This window comes from Lates calcarifer, linkage group LG11 (genome assembly GCF_001640805.2).
Source record: "Lates calcarifer isolate ASB-BC8 linkage group LG11, TLL_Latcal_v3, whole genome shotgun sequence".
Classification (NCBI taxonomy): Eukaryota; Metazoa; Chordata; class Actinopteri; family Centropomidae; genus Lates; species Lates calcarifer.
In genome coordinates, this window is record NC_066843.1 from 2,445,669 (window position 1) to 2,472,051 (window position 26,383).

The 26,383-nt window shown below is 43.9% G+C and overlaps 2 protein-coding genes across 2 annotated transcripts; both read left to right on the forward strand.

Annotated features, from left to right (window-relative positions):
- Positions 1–882: 882 nt before the first annotated feature.
- On the forward strand, positions 883–19,335 carry rab40c (RAB40c, member RAS oncogene family). The gene is made up of 6 exons (XM_018684679.2): positions 883–2,263; positions 8,041–8,101; positions 11,510–11,570; positions 11,668–11,745; positions 14,111–14,333; positions 15,056–19,335. The coding sequence occupies exons 1-6, from the start codon at positions 2,122–2,124 to the stop codon at positions 15,328–15,330; spliced, it is 840 nt and encodes a 279-aa protein (XP_018540195.1). The 5' UTR covers positions 883–2,121; the 3' UTR covers positions 15,331–19,335.
- A 113-nt stretch (positions 19,336–19,448) lies between these two features.
- On the forward strand, positions 19,449–25,466 carry LOC108888607 (zinc finger protein 883). Its single transcript, XM_018684678.2, has 2 exons — positions 19,449–20,541; positions 21,470–25,466. Exons 1-2 carry the CDS (start codon positions 20,214–20,216, stop codon positions 22,957–22,959), a joined length of 1,818 nt encoding a protein of 605 aa, XP_018540194.1. The 5' UTR covers positions 19,449–20,213; the 3' UTR covers positions 22,960–25,466.
- Positions 25,467–26,383: the final 917 nt, after the last annotated feature.

Consider the following 26,383-nt stretch of genomic DNA (forward strand, 5'->3'; position numbering starts at 1 on the left):
CTGAATTGTAAAGGACTAGTCCAACATTTTCTGACATGTTTGGTGAGTCAGATGCGAGGGCTGATATAACTATCTTTTACCCTGCTCATGGTGGGTATAAACTGGTGTTTTAACTGTCAAAACAAAGAAAAAGATTTCTAAAACTAATTTTATTGAGGGTCCCAGAATAGACAGAATATCACTCATGTTATCCACAAGAATACATAGGTTATGTTGGTATGAATAGATATATATATACAGGTTCTTCCTGTATAGAGCCCCCAAACTGAAAGAGAAACAAACGACTACTGGATCTCTTTGTATTAATTTTGCATCTTTTTGTGCTCATTTTTGTCTTTTTCTAGTCATTTTGTGTCTCTCTGTTTCCATTGTGTATATTTAAGGTCGTTTTTTTGTCTCTTTGTGCACATTTTCCATCTCTTTGTTGTCGTTTTACGTCTGTTTGGAGTTGTTTTACTTCATTATGATCGTTTTGTGTCTCTTCTTGGTCATTGTGTCTTCTAACAGTCACCTGAAACAGAGGTAAGCCTGTACCTAAACTTCACCCTATCCCTAAACAGTCGTATCCTCTGATGCTCAACCCAGCCTTACCCTAACCATAACCATTTATCTCTGCCTTCTGCCGGGCTGTGGAATCCAGTGTTTACCGTAATCCATCCGGCCCAGATCATATTCAGTGAGAAATGAATCACCTTTGTTGTCCACCTCACCATCTGCGTGTTGTTGACAGCAAACTTTGATGGACGTGTTGCACGGCCAATCTATGCCTCCGCTTGTGTCACCGCGGAGTCAGCGCCCAATCGTATCGAGAGAGGGGGCGGGGCTTTGAGTAAGAGGGCGTGGTCTCAGAGCAGCGCAGTGTGGAGAGCTACAGATCTGTCAGCGGAGGCTTCAGTGTTGTTGTGCCGCGGGACTGAGCAGATACAGCCGTGATTATGATTCAATATAATGGAGAAAAATGGAAAAAGCATGGACTGAGGTCACTGAGTACACCTACAGAGATTTGGACTGGACGTAAAAATGCCACAGCATTTTAATCTCACTGCGGAGGTCGGAATTTTCTGGACATAACGCAGCGAAGTTACAGGAATCTTTGTCCCGGACTGAAGAAAGACAAGCGGGCCTGAAATCACACAGACGTCGGCTGAAGTTGAGCTACGGGCTGCGCTAGCTAAGTTAGCATTTAGCTTGCTGTGAATTCTTTTTAGCCCCTGGGAAGTCGTGTTATAAAGGGTGCCGCAGCGCAGTGTGTGGCTGTGTGTAGTGTGGTATAACGTTTCTTTGAAGAGTTATTGTTTTATGTGTCTTTGGTAACGTTAGCAGCAGTGATAATAGCTAAGCTAGCTGGCTAGCTCCCAGGGAGGGCTAGCTTGTTGTTCCCCTGTAAGTTAGGCAGAAAGCTTCTTTTAAACCGGAACAAAAACACAGACAAACACCACCCAGGTTTAGTCGTTTTTTTTTCCATCTAGAAAATATATGTGAGTAGAGATATCTGCTCAGAACATTTGGTGGTAATTGCCTCCCAGCTTATTATAAACACCACTCCAGACAATAAGCATGTTGTTCTTCCCTGCAACAGTCATCCCGTCCGGATAGAGTTTGAGTTACACTTGTTTATCTGTGCTTTTAATCTTTAATAGCTCTTAATCTCACTAAGATAAAGGATTTCTTTTGGCATTGGTTGTGGTTATATAATTTCTTTAGCTGCCAGACATCAGCTTGAAAGACAGTACCAGGTGTTTTCTTTAGGTAAAGTTATTTCTTTTTATCAGTGAGCACCACCTTTGACCATATTAATACATTTCTTATCTTTGACTTGAGCATTAAGGATGCATTGCTTTACAGAACCACACTTTTGGCACCCACCTTGTTATTCAAGCAGGACATTCCTGTGAGACTGTGGTTTGGTCTGAAAATTACCTACTTGCACACAGTTTGGAGGACTTAAAGTAAACAGGCAAAGTACGGACTGTAAGCTTGTGGAGCCACATTCAAGCAAGTTCATGGCATAAAAGACATCATCTTTGTTTTGGATCAAGTCAGAATTTTAATACACAAGGGGAAGCCAGTCAGCCAGTCATCTTCAGCCTCCATCAGCCCTGGGCTCAGATGTGAGACGTCATGGGCAGCCAGGGAAGCCCAGTGAAAAGCTATGACTACCTGCTCAAGTTCCTCCTGGTCGGAGACAGCGACGTGGGCAAAGGAGAGATCCTGGACAGCCTGCAGGATGGATCCGCCGAGTCCCCATACGCGTACAGTAGCGGTGAGTCACTCCTGTCTCAGCTGATTGCGACCTGCTGGCTCAGTTTTACCCTCTTGTGATGAGCGTCTGAGATTGTGTCATGCTTGCTCATCACAAACACACTTGCTGCATTTTACAGCGTGGACTGAGGAGAATGAACAAAGAATTCTCTTCACTGTCTTTAAAAACACATTCACATACACTAACGCTGATAACACAGACCATTCACGTGGAAGTGAGTCAGACAGTCATGAATGTATGTGAATTGTTGTTGAGTTATTTAGTCCTTACATGACCTCACAGCTGAACAACAAAACAATAGGTTTTAGACCTACGTGATGTGCATGCTGGTATTACAGAGCAAATATTATCAGGTCTACATCCTCTCCAGCATGATGCTGGTTCCTCCTTTTTCTTCCTGAACTGCCTCAGTTGTGCCCAGCTGTAAAAAGTCACCCAACTACAGCAATAACACACTCCTGTAGAAATGTGTTTTAGCCGATTGGAGGCGTAGCTATCTCTGCAAACATGCTGCCAGACCCATTGGAAAGATTTAGTTTGAACACAACTGAAGCAAACTGAATTAGATCATAGTTTCTAAGTCAGCTGTGTTTGTTACTTCAGAGGAGGTGTATTCAGGAACATCAGGACTTTTAGCTCCGGGAAGGGAAGGTTGATGGAGCCGTGCCCAGTCAGATGATCCCTCCCTGGGTGGAGGAGCTCAGATCACCTGGCTCTCTCTCTCTCTCTCTCTCTCTCTCTCTCTCTCTCTCAGTGCTGTTGCTCCAGGGCTGACAGCCACTATCTGATCACCGCCTGCTGCTGCAGTGAGCTGCTGCACACACACTCACACACTCACACTGCCATCAAAGGGAAGCACTAGAAGAAGAGCAGAGAGAACAGAAGGGCAAAATAATGAAAGAAGTCTTAAGGACGGTCTGTTTTTTCATATCTTTAAGCCAATTCAGTACAAATCATACACACATTACTGCTGATTTCCCAAGACACCGTGTAGATTTCTTTAGTGCATTTCTTACATGTGTCTTCAGGTATTCAGGCAGTGTTCAGCTATAGTTAGAAAATGTGGTAGGCGCTTTTCCATCTACACTTTTTATAATCATCATCAGTCATCACTAAGCCATGTAACAAAATAAAGGCTCTGTTAGTGCCTGAAGTTTGCTTTGTTGTACCTCCCCAATAACTGAGGCAATGCAGTTAGAGCTGCCAAGGAAAAGGAAGGAATAATAAATGTGAGAATACTGGGTGGGTCACTTGAATTCATTCTACACATGGGAAACACTGATGTCTGCTGCTGTTCAAGTCACATTACATTCTGTGGTTATGTGGTGCAGATCACTCTGCACTGAAAAAAGCAGACACCAACATTCACTGTGATGAATCACCTCGACTCAGGCAGCTTTCAGATATTGTTGTGTTTAATAATGTAGTGGAATGAGATGAAAGTAATGACGGTGCAGAAGACAAATTTAAAGTGATGCCACAGTATGCTCTGGACTGTGGTCAGATGTGATGTAAATACTATTAAGTTTTGTGAATTAGCTTAAACATGACATGTAGTGAGTGAATCCTTTCTCACAGGTTTGTCAGGAACAGTAATGAGGTGTACAGCCGTCACATGCAGCCTAATTAAACCCACTCCTTTACTTTACACTGACGTCGGAATATCAGCTGCTCACTCATCGATTCCTTTAAATGTGAACCAGATTTGTTAAGATACTTGCTCCAGCAAACTGTTTCCATCAGAGATGCTGTCGTAGATGATTCCCTGAGTGTGCATTTAGTTTTTCAGATGAAGATTACCATCTCATCCCCTCAGCAGTGACAGCAACTGTTCATAAAAAATACATCAGTCAGCAGAGTGACCCCCTTTTCACCAGTGCTTATCTAATGAATTCTGCCAAAGGGCGACGCTGCCTCTTGGCATTTGGCAGCAGTGTGAAGACATCCACGTTCGCTGAGGGCCCGACTGTTTGATTGCAGCGCTTGAATGTGATTTAGAGAGGGGGGAGTTCATCGTTAATGACCAGAGTTAAAGAGCTGACAAGACTCTCTGCATCATGGTTGAAGTACTGGCTCTATTCTGATTCTGTCTGTGGCTGTGATTTATGCAGCTGAATTATCATATTTTCATATTTCGAGCTGGTAAATTAACGTGTCTGTTGACTGAGAATTAACTGGCAGCCGCTGAAATGTATCTGGCATCAGTGTGGATGAGACCTAAAGACAAGCGGCGTCAAGCTGGAGGAGAACCTGTCGTTCTCCTTGCTCGGCTTCTGAAGAGTCTCTGGAAGAGGAAGCTGTCCTAATTGATGCAACGCAGATCAAAAGCCTTCAAACGGCTTCGTTATTCATTAAATATGAGAGGTCAGAGTGGAACGTAGCTGAGTGTGCTTCAGCTGGGATGTTTGTGCAGACAGAAGCTCTGCTATTGATTTCCATCCCTCTGGCAAAGAGAGGGGTTAGCATGGAGCGATGGGCAACGCTTGTGAGGAAGCTAAATATTTTAGGAGGAGAAAATCAGGACAGGAGAACAGAATTTGATTGGTTGATTGTCCACAGGCTACGATTGTGTTTCCTGTCTGATTTGTGTTGGATTACAACACTGTTACATTTCCTCCTCAGTGATCAGTTTGTGTATTGATTGGACATTTGTGATGGGCTTGTTTGGTGACTTTGCAAGTGGTTTTGCAACCAACCCAAAGCAGATTCAGTTCACCATCATAGGAGGCTGAAATAGGCTTTTTCGTGATGCATTATGGGATACTTTGAGTCCACTATATAGGGTATAATAATTCTCTCTATATAGTGAGTAGTAAGTGATTTTGGACACAGCATAATCTTTACTGTATTAACTCACAGTTCCTCCTGTTTGACTAATTCCTTTGTCTCTCCACGTTCAGAACAGACGGCGTGTAAGGATTCCTCAGGGAGGCGCTGTTTGGGAGGGAGGGGCGCCTTGATGTGTTGTGGTTATGGATGATTTCTGAGCGGATTTCGAGATTAATTTTTCACACCCCGATAAGGTTTTGAATTTCACAGGCGGTTGATGGTAGCCATCAGATAACTCCAGCCCTGGAGGAGGGAAGCCAATTAAAATGCAAAAAGCAGGTTGAAAAGACATTTTTTCAGTGCAGCTGCGAGACAAGTGAGACTCTTAAATCTTTTTTTCATTCGGCACACACTAACAATGGAATATTCCCCAGGGGTCGACACGGCACGGCAGCCCATTGTTTCTCTCTGGCTGTTTTGACAGTGGCATATCCATAGACAACAGTTATCGCTGGATGCAGGCCAGCTCGGAGAGAACCTCCTATACTGGCCTGCTGCAGGGGGGGGGGTAGGTAAACGAAAAGCTGAACCTAGTCTAATCCTCTTGAAAGATGCACAGACTGACACACAGACTGTTCAATATTACCACAGAGCTTAGCTAGAAATGCAGTCTCACTGCTGTCAAATCAGATTTTCTGCACTTGCTTCACTACTCTCTCTTTTCTTTATTTATTCTCTACTGCCTTTCTTCCTTTACACCCTCCACTTGTCATTTACACCCTGGGGATGTCATGTATTTTATATTCAGCAGCGTTCAGTGGCTGCAACACACGCTTACATTAGACTTTGTTCCTACATGACACATGATACACAGTAAAACTGGACGCAGTCTGACAGACCAGCTGTGTATTAGACAAGATTCTCCATCTGTTTTATTAAGCTCCGTTAAAGCTGCAGCTTGTAAAAGAATGTTTTCCCAGCTACAGCAGCTCCATCATAAATCATAGTACTGATCTTTTTTTTCCAGGATTTCTTACATGTTCACAGTGTTGAGCTTTATACTTTGGTTTTTATAGTGCTCTTAGTTTGTGCTCATAATTGTAATTCACTTTTTTGCATACTTACCATTAGAGCTTGATTTGAGTGTATTTCATTTACTAAATTTACCAAATGCAGACATACCTGTCTCAGTTGATTTTCAGGAAAATGTGCTAATAATAGGTAATCACATGCACTGTTAGTGAGGATTTTAGCGATGTCGCCCACTCCCAGTCTTACTGTGGTGCTTTGTGCTCTGACAAAAACACGGTCTCTAATATTACCATGGAGTTAAATCAACGCCTCTCTGACACAGTCTCAACAAAAGCTGAACATTATAAGCTTCTCACAGCTCTGAGTCCTTCCAGAGAACAAACAAAGTCAGCCGACTCCCAGAATAGAAGCAGCAGTTTTCAGCTAAGACATCAGAGAAGCTATTGATTATCTGGGAAATCTAAGTGAGCCCTGGCAACGAGAGGAAAGGAAGCACTTGGTACGAAGCCCTGTACTCACTCCAATTCAATTAGGCTAGCCTGAGCTCAGCACTTTAGCTCAGCAGCAGTTTTATGTTGCCTGGAAAATTGGAAGATATTGCTAATGTTGTTAGCCAGCAGCTGCTACCTGCCAAAAGCTGATGCAGTCATGTGTGAGAGTCTGGGAACTGGGAGGGTTCAAATGTTGCTGCTACGTCTTTTTTCCCAAGAGGCTTCGTTTTCACTCTCGACCCTGACAGTTTCCAGTTAATCTATATCCAATCAATCGTCGGTGGGGCTGCGAGAGTTTGTTGAGTGTGGGCTTTTAGGCCAATAAAGCTGAAATGATGTGTTGAATTAGCAGTTTGTTGGCAGATAATTAATCAATTAGTGACTTGTTTGCCTAAATAAGCAGTTTAAAGATGTTTTTGGTCAGTGTGCACCGGGCACATGTCCTTTAAGGCTGTTACTTGTATTATTGATGAATCAGCTGAATAATTTCTTAATTAACTGATCAATCCTTTGGTCTATTACATGTCAAATAATCCTGAAAATGTCACCCATCACAGTTTCTTTACGAATATTCAGCTTACAGTTATCTGAAACAAGCAAAAGCAGCAAATTCTAACTCTTGAGAAAGTGCTGATAATGTTTGGTGCTTTTCTTCATTTTCCTGTTGATTCACTTGTCAAATGATCAACCAACTCTCAGCTCTTCTGGCTTGGTTTTAAAACAAGAGTTCAGTTTGTCCTTAACTGATCTGGAAGGTGGAAATGTTGAAACAGCATTAAGCTGGTTCTCGTCCTCTCAGGGCCGGGCGAGATTTTGTAACATGTTCAACGCAATCGCAAAAAAAATTCTGAGTAAAAAGATAAACATCTTTTCGTGGGTGGAAAACACTGATTATCTAGTGGTTCACCTGTTTGGCCTCAGGTGGTACCAGACTCAGGTAAAAACCACAGGGACCTGGCAGCGGACTCAGGTGAACATGTCCGGACGTGGAGCCGCAGAGCGACAGGTGTAGCAGTCAGACAGGTTTGTCAGACTTGAGCCAAACAACGGGCCTGAGCAGAGAGGCAGCTGTTAGCTGCCCGAGGCTGTACACCGACATCCTGACAGTTTAACAGCCGACTTGGTCACACTCATTAGAATTCAGAAGTGAGAGTTTATTACAGGGCACGTCTTCTGTTCACTGAGTGGTACACTGTGCTCTGAAAAGACTCATTCAGGGGCTGTGTTGATCCAGCTAAAGGAAACTGTCTCCACAAACAAAACAAAACAATCCTCTGTGTTGTGCTGTGGGAGAACTTACACTGTGATTTAGTTTTAGTGGCTCAAGTAGATGATGAGTCATTTTGTCGAGCATCAGCTTGTCTCCTGTGGTATTATGATCTTGATTGATGTCGACCTTCCTGATGCATCCATTTGCCTAATGCCTGCCTCTGTCCTCCCTCTCCCTCTCTCTCTCTCTCTCTCTCTGTCTCTCTCTCTGTCCAGGTATCGACTATAAAACCACCACCATTCTTCTGGACGGGAGGAGAGTGAAGCTGGAGCTTTGGTAAGCCTTCATCACTGCTGAATGAACAGCCCGTCATGTCTGTACAGAAGTAAAAGTGACTGCTGCTCTTTCTCTGGCATCCACTCTTAAATCCAGCTCAGTTACATCTTGTGGTGTCAAACTATGAAGAGAGTTCTGGTTTTATTTGCCCAGGCTTTGAATATCTGTCTCTCTCAAACCTGATACGGTTGAAGTTAGTGAGGTTTCATTTGTTGCGCTCACAGCATCAACACATGATATTTGAAGAACAACAACTACATGTCTTTACAGGAACAGCTTCCCTGTTACTCTGGATCATCCACAGGGAAACAAACACATTCCCATTCACCTCTGAGGTGGCGGCAGAAAGTGCAGAGACAGATATCTCAAAGTCTGGATAAATAAAACACAAACTTCTTTATTGTTTTTGTACTCTTTACTTTGTTGTAGATTTAATTTTAAGTTGCCAATCAATCTACACTCAAAACTGTAATTGTTTCCACAGGGGCTTCTACAGAATGAATATTTCTGTAAATAAGAGCTTTCATGTTTTCACTTTCTCATTCAGGGTCATTGACAGGGGCCCGATTGTTCAGGCGTTAGCTGTCAGCTTGATACACACTGACTGTGTGTGTATATACAGGAGTGTGGCTGTGTTGTGTTTGTGTGACAGCTCAAACAGTACCTGGAACTCTCCAGTGTTTTTGTCTCTGTACGTTTATGAAGTTTAGTCAAAGAGGGATAAACATTTTAGGCAAAAGACATACATACATCGGTCTACATTATATTTGCAGGAAAAACAGCTTAAAGTACATTTCATCCACACAACATAAAAAGCATCTACTTACACAAGATACCGAGCTGGAAGGTGCACATACTTTACTGCCACTGTTGTGGGTGCAAATCTCTGTCTCACAAATAGTCTTGCATCAGTAGAGATGCAGCAGATGTGTGTAATTGTCAGCTAAGACACACTGCAGTGCTAGGCGAGGCCTGTTTGGTGGAAGTAGGCCAAGGAATTTAACTCCTCTGGGGAGAACCAACGCCTCGTCTTCCCCACGGAGAGAGCAGTTTAAAGGCAGCCCTACGATGCAGAACTGTCTTTATTTTTGCTGCCTCAGTCTTTCCTCCTCTCCTCAATGTCTCAGTGTTGTTTTACTGTCTGCATATCATCTTTTCCTCTCCCTCACACTCTTTCCCTTCTCCTTGTTCTGTCCTCAACTTCCTCTCCATTTCTGCCTCATGAGTCAGACTCCTCTCAGTCTCTGTGTCTGTGGAGACAAAGGAGAGAAACTGCAGAAAGTAAAACTTACAGAATAAGTTCTGTGTTGTTGTTTTTATCAAATTCAGTAAGACCAAAACCAAAAATGACCGGAGTATGAATCCAAAGCCTCATACATCTTATTCCTCTGAGCCACAGAGCTCCATTGTTTCCAGAAACTATTAAAAACACATTGATGAGCCACTGTTGCACAGGGTGACAGGTTTCTTCATTAAAATGAACACACTGTAGTTTATTTTGACTCTGTCCACACACACCGTCCTGCTGCATTAAATACTCCCCAGAACAATATATGTGGATTCATCCGCTGCTGAAAATAGTCCCCGATAAACACGCATCTCCTTCTGTTTAAGTAACATTAAATAAAAACTATCGGGAGCAGCTGTTTGAGGAAATTGATGATCCTCTTTAAAAACAAATCTGTGTATTGTTGAGGTGTTTGTCTTCAGTAGGAAGCAATGGCCTTGAAGCTGAGAGACACAGACAGAGGAGGGAAGTGAGGAAGAGCTGTGCTCTTCTCATGAGATTAGATATATTAAACTGCAGGTACAGTCACTGTGAATGCTCAGCATCCTGCCAGTCAGACGCCCCACCGCTGACCTGACTCATGTTTGTAAGAGTCGTGTTTTTTCCGTTTTATTAAGACCTGTCAGTAGAGAGATGAAAGGAAATAAGTGAGAGAGAAATGAGGACTCAGCTGGGTTCAAACCAGAGACGCTGCAGTTTGTTGACGGCACCTTAAACCCTCAGATCACCAGGAGCTTCTTTTTTTTTAGTTCAACTCCATTGCTTTTTATTTTGTCTGCACACAAGAGACACCAGAACGAATGTTACTGGATGTGAACAAAGCACTGAGAAACTATTCCCTTGTTTCATGCAACTCTTTAATGGTTGAGTTCTCAGAACATGTGAGAGTCTCTTCATATCATCACGTCCAGACACTGCCCAGGGGCTGGGGGGTCTAGTTCCTTGTGAGGTCCTTCTTGGTCACAGCGAACAAAGAAGGAAAGATATCTTCATGCTGTATATTCTCACACGCTGGGTTTCCTTCATAGATCACAACTCGTGTCTTGGCTCTTAGCTGGTGTTTGATCAGGTGATAGAAATGACTGCAAGCACTTCATTAAGCTGTCACCAGAGCTGAACCACAGAACTGGTTCTCTGATTTCTTTGGATGATTGCTCCTTTTATTAAAAAGCAGATATTGGCCTGTCAGTTTGATGCAGCATCAATAAGACCAGTGAGCATCATCTAACTCCTCAATAGTCGCTCATAAAGCCAGAGTGCACCTGTCTGAAGAAGTGTAAACATTTCATTAGCAGGGATGTCATGAACAATCAGCATGAAGCCTTCCTACACCTGACAGGTTGATCTTACTGTCACTGGTCTTTGCTTTTAATTTTCAGGTGAAGACTGGTTTGAAATTGTCGTATTTGCTTTAAACTCTTCATTAAAAATAGCTTCTGACGTTGTAGAGATTTTGGTTTGTTGGCAGGGTCTGGGAGTTTTTAGAGGCTTCAGGTCACAACATCGTTATTTAAACACTCCCCCTTGATCGCTGATTTGTCAGGCTCAATTAACCCTCAGTTATTCTCTTTGTGAAAGCTGAAATCACAAGATGTAGACTGGTGATATTCTCGGCTCTGCAAATCTGAGCCTGTGTGTCGTATAAGCCTTGAATAGAATTAATAGGAGACATGAAACATGGTTGTATTGATGTCGTCTTGCAGATGTAGGCGGTGAACACGCAGTAAAAGTACACAGAGTACATCTACTGTTACATTTACTTGCTCAAAAATCTCAAAAATCTACCCCTCATATTTTTGTTTCTGCAGCTCACCCACAGGAATGTACTACAGGGATAGTTGTCCTGAATGTGAATTACATGTTTTCACATCACCACTGGCCTTGTGGTGCTCAGTTTGGAGAGCCGTCTGCTCTTCAGAGCCAAACACATAAAAGTTTGATCACTGCTGGCTCTTCTGAAACTGAGTATGTGATTTTTGGATGAAAGTCAGGCCAGTGTTTTGTCCTGGAGGCTGAAACCTAATGCTTTTCTAGCTGTTGGGACAGTTTAATTTCCTGCTTACTGTACAAATGTGAATTGGCTGTTAATCGTTCTTTTTACTGTTTCTCTCTGTCCTCAGGGACACCTCAGGACAGGGGAGGTTCTGCACCATCTTTCGCTCTTACTCCCGCGGGGCTCAGGTGAGAAAACAGACTCTGTTCGACTCAGTCTGAAAGTTCAGGCTTTTAGATGTAAATTTACAGTGTGGAAAAATACTGACTGATGATTTCTCTGTAGGGGATCCTGCTGGTGTACGACATCACCAACCGGTGGTCGTTTGATGGCATCGACAGGTGGATCAGAGAGATCGATGAGGTGAGTCTAAGAGACGGACGGACAGATGGATTACTGCTATGATGAGGTTTGATAAAGGCTGCCTCACAGCACACAGGAGCAGCAGAGTAGCAGGCTGTAAACTTTACAGACCGAGTCCAGTCTTCAAACGACCGAACCACAAAACATAACTCTGCTGGAAGTGGAGGGCAGCACAGCACGAGGCAGAGCAGCACGACTGGTTTCTGTTGGCTGCTCTGATACTCTCAGCTCCGGTGTCCAGCTGACAACCCTGTCATCAGCCCAGCACGACACAGACTCTGGATTCAAGATGCAAGATTCAGATTAATCATCAGTATGCAGCACAAGATCAGAGAATCAAATCACAGGGTTACTCACAACAAACTAAAGTTATATGAATAAATAATATATATATTTAAAAGGAATAATAAATACTCAAGTAAGAAAAATCTTCAGCAGTGTCACAGTCTGAGGAAAAGGTTTATAACTGAGCTGTAACCAAGATACTACATTTTATCTCCTGACTGTTGAAATCTGACGTTTTCACCTCCTTCATGATGAACAGAGACATTTACACACGAGCTTTAGGTAAAACATGAGACAGTGAGAAACATGGAGAGTGAATTATATATTTCTCCTCTTAGTAGATAAGGACATCAGTAATAATGTTTAAAAATGAAAGATATGCATAAGAACCTGCCCAGTCCTCCACACTGAACTTACACCAAGCTGCAGGTCTGAACTCTTCTCTTTAGACATTGACTTTCCCTGGAACATGTTAAAGAGTGGACAGGAATATCAAAGGAAGAAAAATAGACAAATTGAAAAATTTAAAATACATCTTGTAGAATGAAGTTTTAATCTCAGCCAAAGTCAAGAGCTGCTCAAAGATTTCATGTGCTTCCTGTGTAGAATCCCTTCATGTTGTTATTCAGGTTTTATTCTGTACTCTGTCAGCACTGGTTGTAGTAGAACACAGCTCCTCTGATGATCCCACAGCGATCACTGAGATATCAGGTTAGCTTTTTACTTTTGAACTAAAGCAGAAAACTCTGTCTGTCTGTGTGTGTGTGTGTGTGTGTGTGTGTGTGTGTGTGTGTGTGTGTGTGTGTCTGAGTTTGGACAAAGGGTCAATAGAAGTGAATCACTTAGGACAACCTGTGTGTGTGTGTGTGTGTGTTTACGTGGGGCTACTCACAACATGTCCTTCCTGCTGACTTGGAAACAAAGAGGATGTCCGCATTGTGTGTGTGAGTGTGTGTGTGTGTGTGTGTGTGTGTGTGTGTGTGTGTGTGTGTGTGTGTGTGTGTGTGTGTGTGTGTGTGTGTGTGTGTGTGTGAGAGAGATATTTTTGTCCTGTGGAATGTATGTTTCAGTTTGGTCTTTCCTGCTCCACCTCCACAGACGTGCTGTGGCTGGCCACTTCTTCTCAGGACAGATGTGAGGGCAGAGATGGAGAGAGAGATGAAAAGTCTCTGGGTGATGGAAGTTAAATGATGTGTAGAGAAGATGAAAACAGATCTGAGGGACGGACCATCTGCAGATATTTACCTCTGCAGAGTGAACTGTTGATCATCCACTCACTGGTTTGTGCTGGACAGTGATTATTTGTGAAATTGAACCATCACTTCACTGTCTCTCATCAAGTTTGTCTTTTCTGTGGGAATTGGCGTGTACATGTTTCAGTCCCAGCAGTTATAAATGAGGCCCCTTGTCTCTCTGAAATGACAAAGCCTTTGAAATTGCTCTCTTGTGGCAAATGTCAGACAGATCAGGCAGTTTAACTCCAGTTATCTCTGGCGAAGCTCAAACCCTGACGTCTGTAGAAACTCCCCGTGTTTGCTGCAGTGCTACAGCTGCCACCTGTTTCCTCTGTGACTGCTGCTGAGCGAGGCTGATGAGCGCTGACAGTCGGGAGGAGTGAAGGGGACGAGAGGAGGTCGGCCTCTCGCTGCCGCCCTGCTTCATTCAGTTTGTTGGAACAGATGGGGACGAGTTAGAGAGACCTGAGTCAGAGTGGCAGGAGACGATACACGGCTGCTGCCTCCAGGTTCCTGAATTAATAACAGCTTCCACTGGTCACTGTGTATGAGTGTGATGTGTCTCAGTCACTCTCTGTCTCCGTCTCGTGCTTTTAATCAGCTGCTAAACACAGCATATCTGAGATTTTCAGTTGAAGATGCTTATTTGATTTATTATAACGTCTCCTTTAAGCCAGATCAAAGATTGAAAGTTTTTCCTCCAGAATATTTTATTTGAATGTTTTTCTGGAACTTGAAGCTGTAACCAGAAATTATTTTTTTCATTTTGATTTTTTGATATACTGACTATTGACTATTTATAGAGCTTTCAACTGTGGGTGACTCTGTCCTCCCTTCCTTCCCAGCATGCACCGGGCGTGCCTCGAATCCTCGTCGGCAACCGGCTACATCTGGCCTTCAAACGGCAAGTTCCCACTGAGCAGGCGAGGGCGTACGCCGAGAAGAACGGCATGACTTTCTTCGAGGTGAGCCCTCTGTGCAACTTCAACGTCATCGAGTCCTTCACAGAGCTGTCGCGGATCGTCCTGATGAGGCACGGCATGGAGAAGTTCTGGAGGCCCAACAGAGGTGAGCAGACGGAGGGGTGCTGGTCTCATTCAGCCATTTTCATTCAGTAATTAACTCCAGTTTGCTGTTTGCCCTGTTTGACATTAAGCTACTAATAATATAAATTCTGCAGGAAGCTGAGTTTGGAAAAGTTGAGCCTGTTAAAATAACAATAAAAAAGAAACTGAATAAATTCTATTCAGACAGAAATATAGAGTTTCCTTGGTTTAATACAAGTCTGTTCCAAATGACGTCCACTGAATTAAACATAGCACCATCCATCCAGAATGCACGGTGGTTTGATTTGTTTATAACATCTGTAACCCTCAGTTTAAATGACACTTTAATTTCAGTTGGATTAACTGTTCTCCTCCTCAGAGTCTGTGACATTCTGTGCTAATGAACCAAAGTAGTGATCAGATGGACGTCGTATTTCACTGACACTCTCCCTCATTCCTGTCATCCTTTTGTCTGCCTCGTCTGTAATTAAATGACGTCCTCGCGTCCTCAGAGAATGAAGTTTGAACAGTAACTGTGTGGAAGCTCAGTCTTAATTTAATGTCCTCTGGGCTGAAGTCATTTAAAGCATCAGGTTGAGGTCTGGTTTCCCTCCTCTGTCTGTGTCTCGGCTCCAAAGCCAACATTCCTCCTCAGGCTGATCTGTAAAGTTCCTGTGCAGTTTGAGGACTCAGTGTTGAGCTGTTTGTATCGTTGACCTCCTCTCTGTCTCCACCTCCCTGCAGTCTTCAGCCTCCAGGACCTCTGCTGCAGAGCCATTGTGTCGTGCACGCCGGTCCACCTCATCGACAAGCTCCCGCTGCCCGTCGCCATCAAGTCCCACCTCAAGTCCTTCTCCATGGCCAACGGCATGAACGCCGTCATGATGCACGGACGCTCCTACTCGCTGGCCAACCCGGCCGGCGGCTCCAAAGGCAACAGCCTGAAGCGCTCCAAGTCCATCCGTCCGCCGCAGAGCCCTCCGCAGAACTGCACCCGCAACAACTGTAAAATCTCCTAATTACCAGCTTCCTTTAAAAAAAAGAAAAGAAGACGATGATTGGAGTCAGAGACGGATGTACAGAAAGTTCATCCCTGAACCTGAAGAGCTGAAGAGCAGATATGATGGATAAAGGGATGATTGAGTGCTACCTCCCACCTTCATGACATCACGTTAAAGGGGATGAAGTACTTTCCAGGTGGCGGAGCTCGAATGACGCCTCAGGATATCAGAGAACAACTACAGACCTTCAGGTCTCTGCTGACCTGATTCTCTCTCCATCAAACCGCTACAGCGAGAGAGAGACTCCAGAGTCACTCCTGTCTGCTGGAGTGTTAACTACATGTACAGAAATCCCTCACCAACGCGTATTTAGTTACTCTACACGATGCACGTCACTCTGTGTGTCTGTGCATCACAGACGTCACCTCAACATCAGTTCTTCACTTTGATTTCTTGCTTGTGTCTGTCTGGATTCCTCCTCTTTCTGTCCACACCCTCGTTTATTTGCTGTTTTATTGACCAATAAGCTAAAGATCAAGACACTAGCAACCAGTCAGTCCGTTATCAGTCTGTCATTGATCATTGTTTCTCCTCAGCTGTGTCTTTGGAAGTTACGTTAACACTCGCTGAAGTGAAATCTTGGTGACAAGATGAGTGAAGGTTCCTGTCCGGTGTGGAGGTTTTCACCCAGACCTGAGCCTGTAAAATCCAGAGGGTCTTGAGTCCAGACTTGTTAGTGTACCTTCAGTGTAAGTCCAACTTTTCTTACCAGAGGTTTTAGGTTCTGTAAAAAAAAACAAGTGAAAACATCCAACAAATCACATGTTGTATTTTAGAGATTTTATCATCACTCTGTGGTTTACAGAGGAACCCACAGTGATGCTTGTTGCTATGGATACCATTTTTAAAAACGTGTCCTATTTAACGTCTCTACATCTTTTATGAACTTTATTTTTAACTTTTTTGGACAAAGTAAAAGCAGAAGTTGAGCAGAGCAGAGAGCAGTCTGGTTCCTGCTGATGAGTCGTCTGGACAGTTAATTCTTTCCTTTTCGCCTCAGGTACATTTTTCTTTTTGGCCGGTGAAGACGTCCATTCTGCTCAACTTTACTGGGAACTGCTTTTTTTTTTTTCAGACCCAAAAGCCTCTTGGGAGTTGTAGTCTGGAGATGAGATGGAGAAGGACAGCTCGTCTGGATCCACTCTTCTTTTCCCTCTTTCCCGTCTCTTTTCCTCTGTCGGGTGCTCAGGGACTCTGCTCCTCGTGTTGTCAGATTTCACACCTCGTCTGTCACGTCGCGCCTGTTGCATGAAGCAAAAACACGTCTCTGCTTATCTTGTGTTTGTCACCAAACATGAACACACCACCGTCAGGCCAAGCTGATTTTATATCAATACATCTGCTCACTCATCGTGATACTCCTCCCAAAATCTAGGTTTTCAGCTTCTTATCTTGTGCTTAGCGTGTTGGTATAAAGAGTGTTTAGTTACAGTAGCGTTGGGAACCAGAGCTGATAAATGAATAGAAAACAATATCGATATTTGATGAATTTTGAGGAAAAATGTCAGACATTCGTTTCTGTTTCTGGATTTGATGCTTTTCTCTCTTTCAATGAAAAACTGAATATTTTAGTTAGTTTGGAAAAACCAAGTTCTTTGAAGACACATACTCGGCTTTAATCGATTAATAGTTGACCTGTAAGCTGAGCGTACAGATGGACAGTGTCCAGTTCTGTTGTGACAGAAGAAACAAACCTTTAAACCTACAGAGGAGGAGTGTTTGATACTGAAAGATTTTGGCTGGAGTTTCACTTTAACAGTAAACACCTGCACTCACTGCTGCTGCACAATTTGTTGAGCCCCCCATCCCTCCCATCCTCTGGTATTTACTCCTGTATTTTCCATACTTTGGTCTCAGCGTTAGACTCGGAGCGAGCAGGAACCTGAGGGACAGGAAGCACAGATATCTGAGGCCGTCTGAGAAAAGCGTAGTTCCTGGCGTTTGGCTCGTCTTCACATGATGGTGAGGGCGACAGTGATGAGTGTAAACAGTAGCAGGACGGGATCGTGTTGTTTTCAGGTGCAGGGTTGATGGTAAACAGTGACCCATGTTTATCAGCTCTGTCTGAATGTCATCCACTCGCCTGCATCACCACCTGTTCACATCAAACACCAGACTTCCCCAGTGAACCGTGAGGACTCACGGCTTTTCTTTCCTCCGTCCTCGTCTTCGTCGATCAGACTGAACCAACATTCGTGTCGTGTTGAAACGAGCTCGAACTCTCTCCGAGTCGCAGCCTTTTTAACCGCCGTACCGCGCTCCGTCTGGATCTCCCACGGGACCGGATGCAGCATGTCTTCCCCTCTCTCCCTCTGATCTGCTCCACCGCCTCCTCACGCTGTCCCATGATTCATAGCTGCTGAATAATACATGCTCTTCTCATAGATCTCTGGAGGGCTTCATCAGTACGCCCCGGCTCCGTCTCTCCTCGCTGCTCTTTCATCCTCCACATGCTCGCTGCGTGGTTTCTCCTCAGTCCTCCTCAGCATCTGTTCCCCTCCTCTACAACACAAAGACCTGGATTAGCTGCAGCTTTTCACTTGTAACCTTTTACCTTCCTCTCTGAGTCTTCTCCTCAGGTGTTCATCCCTGTTCATTCAGCTCAGTGTGCTTGTTGGTCTTCAGTGAGTCTCCGTCTGTCTTCCCTCCTCTTCTCCGTCTCCTCTCAGGGAGTCGTCTTTGCCTCGTGCAGTGAATCCTCCTCGCTTTAGGGGAGATTTCCACTCATCCAGAATCACATCACTGCAGCATTAAAGGACCAAACCAGTGTTTCTCTTGCTTTAGCTCCTTTCCTATAAATCTTACAAACTTTTTTTTGCTTGTGACCCCAAGCAGACCAAACCAGAACATGTCATAAAGCTCTGTTTCATTATCTCCACAGTCTAAAGATCAGATTCCTTTTAAATGAGCAGTGAATCCCTCAGGCTGGATCCCACAGATTCTGATGACCCAGATTCTAGTGCCACCCTCAGGACTTTAAAACTTTATGTTTTTAGCTCCATTGCTGTTTGTTCCAGTCAACCACAGGTTTCCAGTCATTTTGTGTTGATGTTATTGTGAAGTAAAAGCCAAGTGGTTGATGATTTTTCTTCCTCCTCGTTTTGTTGACATCTCAGATTTGTCCTGAGACTCAGAAAAAACAAGTTAATGTTGGATACTTCTTTCAATAAATGGAAACCAACGACACAGAATAACACACTAATTTAAGTGCTAGATGCTTTGGAAAACCTCCACATGATTTGTAGAAAACGGGCTAAAACCTGCAAAAGACACTGGTTCGTAAACAGTTTTAGTTGTGGCTACAGTCTCTGAGTTAATGGATAAGAAGGAGATTTAGAAACCGCAGACACACACCAGACGTTTACAGAATCACCGTGTTAGTGTTTTAAGAACGATTCTGTCAAATGGACTGAGAAGGAATTTAACTCGAGCTTGTTGCCAAGATTTTTTCGAAGAGGTTTTCTCGCTCTGTGATGAACAGGAAATGACATTTAAGCATATGAAGCCTCACTGGGTGTGATGATATTGTTTTGTTTTGTGTTGTACATCCAGACTTTGTGTTCTGTGATAACAACCGTTTTCCTCCACGTCTTCCTTTGTTTTGGTGTGTTTCTCCTCACCTGAGTTTTTTTCTTAATGATGGAAATGTTTGTGGAGGATGATGGGAGATGGATTCATTCAGGACCCTTCAGGGATGCCCTCTGATATCGCCTGTTGTGGGCGTGTTTGTGTAAAGGAAAAAAAAAAAAAACCTGTAAAACACTATTCTTGTTTTTGGCTAAAGCTGCTGAGTAATCTGAAGCAAGTGTGTGAGTGTGTGTGTGTGTGAGAGAGAGAGAGAGAACCAATTTCTTCAAACACCAAGCTGAACATTTTTCTTTTTTTAAATTATTGATTGTACAGTTTCAAGGCGAGGGGATGAAGAGACTTTTTCACAATAAAACTATTGAATGTTGGAGTCAAGATGAGAGTCAGTCTGATGATTATTCTACTGGATTTTTATTTTACTTTTACTTTTTAAAAATGGAAATTGATCTTGTGCATAGAAAACAAATGAACCTGCATCTGTTTTTACCTTGTTTTTTCAACAGGTCGCTGCTTCACACGGAACTCTGAGGACTTTGGTGTGGTTTCTTTTGGAAAGGCTGCCATCTACTGGATTTAAGGCACACACACACACACACACACACACACACGAATTTGCACATGGTTCATACCACATTTCATATCAGATATATCTTCATTAAATGTTTTTATTTTGTATTTTCAATAACAGAACATTTAATGATAGATAAGTTAGAATAGAATCAGACATTATATTAACAGTGGCACTGACAGAGCAGTGGAAAAGAAACTACAGAGGAAAATATGGGAATACTTGTAGAATATCACTGTAATTGTAGTGCAAAGAACTGAGGCAGTGGAGCAGCACTGAAAAATAATGTCACATCCAACAAATACACATCCTGATTAACCTACACAAGAAATCAAAAGGTGCAAATAAAAATAGACTTAGACAGACTTTATTGATCCCGTTGGGATGACTCCCTCAGCAGCAAATACAGACAGAACACATCACACAGGGCAGTGCAACAACTTCTCTTCCATATCCATGTCATAATACCTCAGAAAACAAATTGATTTATCAGTAAACATATAAAACATCTACTTACATTTGTCCTTAGCAATTAAAAAGGAGCATTTTGATGATTAATCATTTGGTTTGGTGCAGCATTTGAAGAAGGTGCAACGTTAAAAATCAGTTCACCTGCATTTAGGAAATGTCGCTTTTATTTTGAAAAGAAGAATATGTGACCGGAAACGTTTCCTGCCCGCTGGAGATGAGCGCTAACTTGACGCTGGTGAAACATCGCATCTGGGTCGCTGCCATTTTTTCCACAATAACGGCGGGTAAAGTCCTAAAACCTGAGTCCGGTTCAGTCCGTGATCGCAGCCGAGTGTCGGCCCGGATCATGTCCCGCGTCCAGCTGCTCAGAGTGCTCGTCAACGAGCGGCTGTCCGCGGCCGCGGAGGAGATCTTCGAGGCGGTCAAAAAAACCATCGCGGGCTACGAGGAGGAGATCCTGCTGTCCAAACGGGAGATCCGCCGGCAGCGCAGTTTGCTGCAGACGGTCTCCAAACCTGAGAGAAACACTAACACACACTCAGGTCTGTGAATCTCCCGCGTGTTTTCTTTGTTTAGCTCGGTCTGTGTGGTGCATCGGTATCAACGCCCTCTTTCCCCAAAGTAAGCGGCGTCAGAAATACTTCGTTACTTTATCTCAGCTGTGTCCTGCAGGTAGAGGTCTGATGAGGCTGAAGCAGGTTCATCACCAGGTTAACACACCTCACATGAACCAGGCCCTTCCGGGGTCAGACGGTCCCTGCCTGATAGGAAGACTCCCAAGACGCCAGACTCCATTCAAAGATCCGAAAATTCAGTGTTTGCTGGTTTATCTACAGGTGTGTTCACCTGATATTCTGTGGTTTCAGGTGTGTTATTGATTACAAAGGTGTACTCTTGCATTCGGCTCAGAAGTGAGCAGCTCCAGGTTTAGATAAAAGATAAACCTACTGTATCTGATCTGATTTAAATTACAGGCGACAGCAGGGAGCAGGTGTTAGAAACAAAAACTACACAGCGACATGTGTCGACTGGTGAGTGTGTCTTATGCCGAACGATAGACTACATCCAAATGATTTGGTACAAACTAATTTTCACGACTCATACTCACATGTTAGCCTGCAGGTTAAATCAAAAAACATTGTCACATTGAATGGTGTCTGGCGTCACAGCCAAATACATTATAATAATGTCCAGTAGAATTTTTGTGACTGTTATGTACAAGAGCTCAGGTACTTTTTATTTTCAAAGCTTTTGTATTGAATAGAATAGATTTTTTGTCTCTTGTGATAATATGGAAACCTGAAAATATAAGAATAAAAGATAAGAATTGAGAACATGGTCATTTTAAAGATATAAAGACGTCCCTCTTCTGATTTTGATTTTAGTTAAAATAATTGATCCTTTTACTTAAGTGGAAAAGTATGAGGTGGATGAAAATAACTTTACGTTTATTCCTGTTTGTTCCTGCAGACCTGCCACAGCTGGCTCTCTCTGTCTGGGACGAGGACTTTCCCTCTGATCAGCAGCAGGAAGAGGAGGAGGAGGAGGTGCAGTGCGACCAGGACTGGAGCTCCAGTCTGGACCGGGAGCCTCCACAGAAAAACCAGGAGAAGTTCCGCAGCAGCCAGGAGGAGGAGGAGGAGGAGGAGGGCAACACCATCAGGTTCATCTTCACGTCTGAGCACGTGGCAAAGGAGCTGGACCGGCTTCGGTCCAGCCACCAGGGTCCTAAAGAGGAGGGAGGGGATCCTCTGCCGAGCACCTCAGCCGAGCAGGAGCCGGGGAAGATGGAGGAGGATGACGGAGCCTCCTCCAGCTCTTCTGCAACCGAACACGACAGCGATGAGGAGTGGAGGGGCAGCGCGGGGTCTCCGAGCGAGGACAGCGACAGCGAGGAGAGGAAGAAGAAGAAGAAGGCGCCTCGTCTGCCGATGGCTCCAAAACCTTATCCGACAAAGAAGAACAAACAGATCTACTGTAAAGTCTGCGGGAAGGGCTTCCACGCCACCGTCTCCCTGGTGAACCACATGGAGGTTCACCCCAAGGACGTCTGCGGGGTCTGCGGGGAGTGTTTTGAGACCGAGGACAGATTCAAAACTCACCTGAAAACACACATGAAGGCTGAAGTCTGCAGCATCTGTGGGAAGTGTTTCGGGGGCTCGAGCTCTTTGGAGACGCACATGAGGATCCACACGGGAGAGAAACCGTTCAACTGCAGCGAGTGCGGCAAGTCCTTCAACTGCCGCCACAACATGATGCGACACATCAGGATACACACCGGGGAGAAACCGTACCCCTGCTCCATCTGCGGCAAGAGCTTCAACGACTACTCCACGATGAAACGCCACCTGCGCATTCACGTGCACAAGAAGAACCTGGACCCGGACAACACGTCTTCAAACGAGAACAAGAGCGGCAACGACAGCGAGAAGAAGAACAAGACGTCGTTGCCGAAGAAGCAGCAGCCCAGGACCATCTGTGAGGTGTGCGGGAAAATGTTCCACTCTGTGGTCTCCCTGGTGAATCACGCCAAAAGTCACGCCACAGACCTGTGTGGCGTTTGTGGGACACATTTCGACTCAGAGGAAAACTTAAAGCTTCACCTGAAAACGCACAAGAACGGGAAGGTGTGCGAGGTGTGCGGGAAGTGTTTCGACAGTCAGGGAAACCTGGAGATGCACATGAGGATCCACACGGGGGAGAAGCCGTTTCTCTGCAGCGAGTGCGGTAAGTCCTTCAACTGCAGACACAACATGATGCGACACATCCGGACCCACACAGGTGAGAAGCCGTACCTGTGCAACGTCTGCGGCCGGTGCTTCAGCGACCACTCCACCCTGAAGCAGCACAGCAGCACGCACACCGGGGACAAACCGCACCGCTGCGAGATCTGCGGGAAAGGCTTCCACAGAAAGACGTACGTGAGGCTTCACATGAAGAGCCACACGGCTGAGAAATGACTGCTCTGTAAAGACTTGAGGTGAAATGTTTTCACTTTTTCTCAGTCGTCCTCTGACCTTTCTGCTGCTGCAGTCAGTTTCCTGATAGAGATGGATGAGTGTGATATGAGAGGTGATCATCAAGGTACAACCCCTGGCAAAAAGTCATTTCAAATGGTAACTTACTGGCTTTAAGAAACACTAAAAGAAATCAAGAAAAAAAGATGTGTTAGTCAGTAACAGTTACTTTTTTAGACCAAGCAGAAGAAAAAAAATAAGGAATCATGAAAAAAAAACAACAACAAAAGAACACTTAAACACACCACTAGTACTTTGTTGCACCACCTCTGGCTTTTATAACAGCTCGCGGTCTCAGAGGCATGGACTTAATGAGTGACAAACAGTACTCTCATTAATCTTTCTCCAACTTTCTCTGGTTGCTTTTGCCAGATCAGCTTTGCAGGTTGGACCATTTTCTTCAACTTCCACCACAGATTTTCAGTTGGATTGAGATCTGGACTATTTGCAGGCCAAGACATTGACCTTATGTGTCTTTTTTCAAGAAATGTATTCACAGTTTTTGCTCTATGGCAAGATGCATTGTCATCCTGAAAAATGATTTCATCATCCCCAAACGCCCTTTCAATTGATGGGATAAGAAAAGTGTCCAAAATGTCAACGTAAACTTGTGCATTTCTTGAAGATGTAATGACAGCCATCTCCCCAGTGCCTTTACCTGACATGCAGCCCCATATCATCAACGACTGTGGAAATTTGCATGTTTTCTTCAGGCAGTCGTCTTCATAATCTCATTGGCACGGCACCAAACAAAAGTTCCAGCATCATCACCTTGCCCAATGCAGATTCACGATTCATCACTGGATATGACTTTCATTCAGTCATCCACAGTCCACGATTGCTTTTTCCTTAGCCCATTGTAACCTTGGTTTTTTCTGTTTAGGTGTTAATGGTGGCTTTCGTTTAAATCCCATTTCCTTTAGGCGGTTTCTTACAGTTCGGTCACAGACATTGACTCCAGTTTCCTCCCATTTGTTCCTCATTTGTTTTGCTGTGCATTTTCTGTTTTCAAGACATATTGCTTTGAGTTTTCTGTCTTGACGCTTTGATGTCTTCCTTGGTCTACCAGTATGCTTGCCTTTAACAACCTTCCCATGTTATTTGTACTTGGTCCAGATTTTAGACACAGCTGACTGTGAACAACCAACATCTTTTGCGACACTGCGTGATGATTTCCCTTCTTTAAGAAGTTTGATAATCCTCTCTTTTGTTTCGATTGACATCTCTCGTGTTGGAGCCATGATTCATGTCAGTCCACTTGGTGCAACAGCTCTCCAAGGTGTGATCACTCCTGTTTTACTGCAGACTGACAAGCAGATCTAATCTGATGCAGGTGTTAGTTTGGGGAATGGAAATTTACAGGGTGATTCCATAATTTTTTCCTCAGAATTGAGTGATTCCATAATTTTTTCCTTCTGCTTGGTCTAAAAAAGTAACTGTTACTCTTTTTTTTCTTGATTTCTTAAAGCCAGAAAGTTGCCATTTGAAATGACTTTAGTTTTGTGTCATGTCTGTGATCTTTCTTTTTCCTACAAATTTAAATAACTGAATGAACATCCTCAGAGACTGGTGATTCCATAATTTTTGCCAGGGGTTGTAGAAAACAGAAATACGGCAGGTTTACAGCTGGAGTAGTTCATTTCTTTGGCCACTTGGGGGCAGCAGAACGCCCACATGTGAAAACATAAACGGCTCTGTTTTAACTGCTGCTGCTGCTGATGATGATGAGTTCACTGTCAGTTCAGCATCCCGCCCTTTAAAGTCACCTCAGTGAGTGAAGGTTTTAGCAGTTAGCTGCAGACACACAGCAACGTGTGTTAAAATATAACCTCGGACAAACAGCTGTGAATCCTGAATGTCTGTGGGAGTTTTTCTCGTAGCAGGGAAAGCACAGGTGTGCGGTCCCTTTAGGGGACGTAGTGTCAGGGTCCTGGTGTTTTGGTCACTTGATGGAGCTGCGCCAGTGTTAGAGTAAAAACACTGATCAGTGCAGCTGTGAGTGAGTCGGACATCACACTTTACAAACATCCAGCTTCATGTTAAAGAGGCTGAACGATCTGACACCAGGAGATCGACAAAGATCAGGAACAAAGAGACACAGTGTCAACTTTTCTATTTTTTATAAGCTGCATATATTTCTATTTTCTTAACTTAACTGCTTATACTTTATATTTTTCAAATATATTCATCTCAGATATTTTACTGACTGTGTCCTGCTGCGTCATGAAAGTCGTCAGTTTTCAGACTCTGTCGTTCTTAACTTCTTCTGAGTTGTATCATGTTTAAACCCTCTGTGCTGTATCCTCAAACACACACACACACACACAGTGACTGGTGTATGTACAGTAGTTCTGACTAATGTCAGAAATCCTCTGATGTGGATCGAGAGCCATGAGACTCTGACATCGTGGTTTTCTCCTGTTTGAATAAACCTTTCTCTTTTTGACTGATTGAGTTCAGTTTGTTTCACGTAGTTACTCTGTAGGTGTCATGTTCTCACTGTCCAGCTGTTAAACTTTAGAGTAAAGTAACTTAGAGCAATAAAATGATGAGGGATTTCTACATGTGGCCTGAGTTTTGTCTGTCAGGTGACACTCTGAAAGGTGGCGTCGCTGCTCGACCTGTTCCTGAAACCTGATTTCTTCTGCACGTGTGCGAGGCTTTGGATCAGGGTTTCTGTTTGGGATCAGGTGATGACAGGTGGAGGCCGTACCTGCAGCCTGAGAGGACGAAACAGAAAAAGAGTGAACAAAAACTAAATGTCAGATGTCTTCTTTAAGAAGAACTCAGTCCTTTACTGCCTCATCTAATATTTAATGTGTGACTGATGTTAAATTGCAGCATGTTTAGAGATATAAATAGATAAAAAGACAAAGCGAGGGATCTCCCACATTTGGAAGTGAAAGGTTGTGATTTCTGCCTCTGAGACAATGACGACAGAAATCCTAAGACAAAGGAAATGACAGCACGAACATAGAAACTTCTCTCTGACTCATCGTGTGTCTCATCTGATGTTTCTGGTGAATTAGCAGCAGAAACAGGTTTATGTGTCATCAGTTGATTCAGTGAATCTTTAAACAGTCATCGTGTTCATCTGCCGCTTCTTCACCGTCATGTTCGTCTCCTTCAGCTGAGACGTCTCTCGTCTTTCTTGGTTTCACGTTACTTTAACAAATTAACCTGTCACAGTCACTCATCAGATTTCTGAGGTTTCAGCTGCACTAACTCTCTGGGCAGGTAAAGTCACATTTATTCAAACACAGTGAGAACAGGAGGTTTACGGTGAATTAATGAAGCACTGGAACGTGTTGACGGGTGGTTGTTGAACCTCCTCCTCCTCCCTCCACCCTCTGCTCCTGGTCCTTCC

Bases quoted from the DNA above. Each gene is read 5' to 3' on its own strand.
- rab40c (XM_018684679.2), top strand. From the start codon at position 2,122: ATGGGCAGCCAGGGAAGCCCAGTGAAAAGCTATGACTACCTGCTCAAG. The intron at 2,264-8,040 runs GTGAGTCACTCC...CTCTCTGTCCAG, and splicing joins CCCATACGCGTACAGTAGCG to GTATCGACTATAAAACCACC. The intron at 11,746-14,110 runs GTGAGTCTAAGA...CTTCCTTCCCAG, and splicing joins GGATCAGAGAGATCGATGAG to CATGCACCGGGCGTGCCTCG.
- LOC108888607 (XM_018684678.2), top strand. From the start codon at position 20,214: ATGAGCGCTAACTTGACGCTGGTGAAACATCGCATCTGGGTCGCTGCC. The intron at 20,542-21,469 runs GTCTGTGAATCT...TTGTTCCTGCAG, and splicing joins AAACACTAACACACACTCAG to ACCTGCCACAGCTGGCTCTC.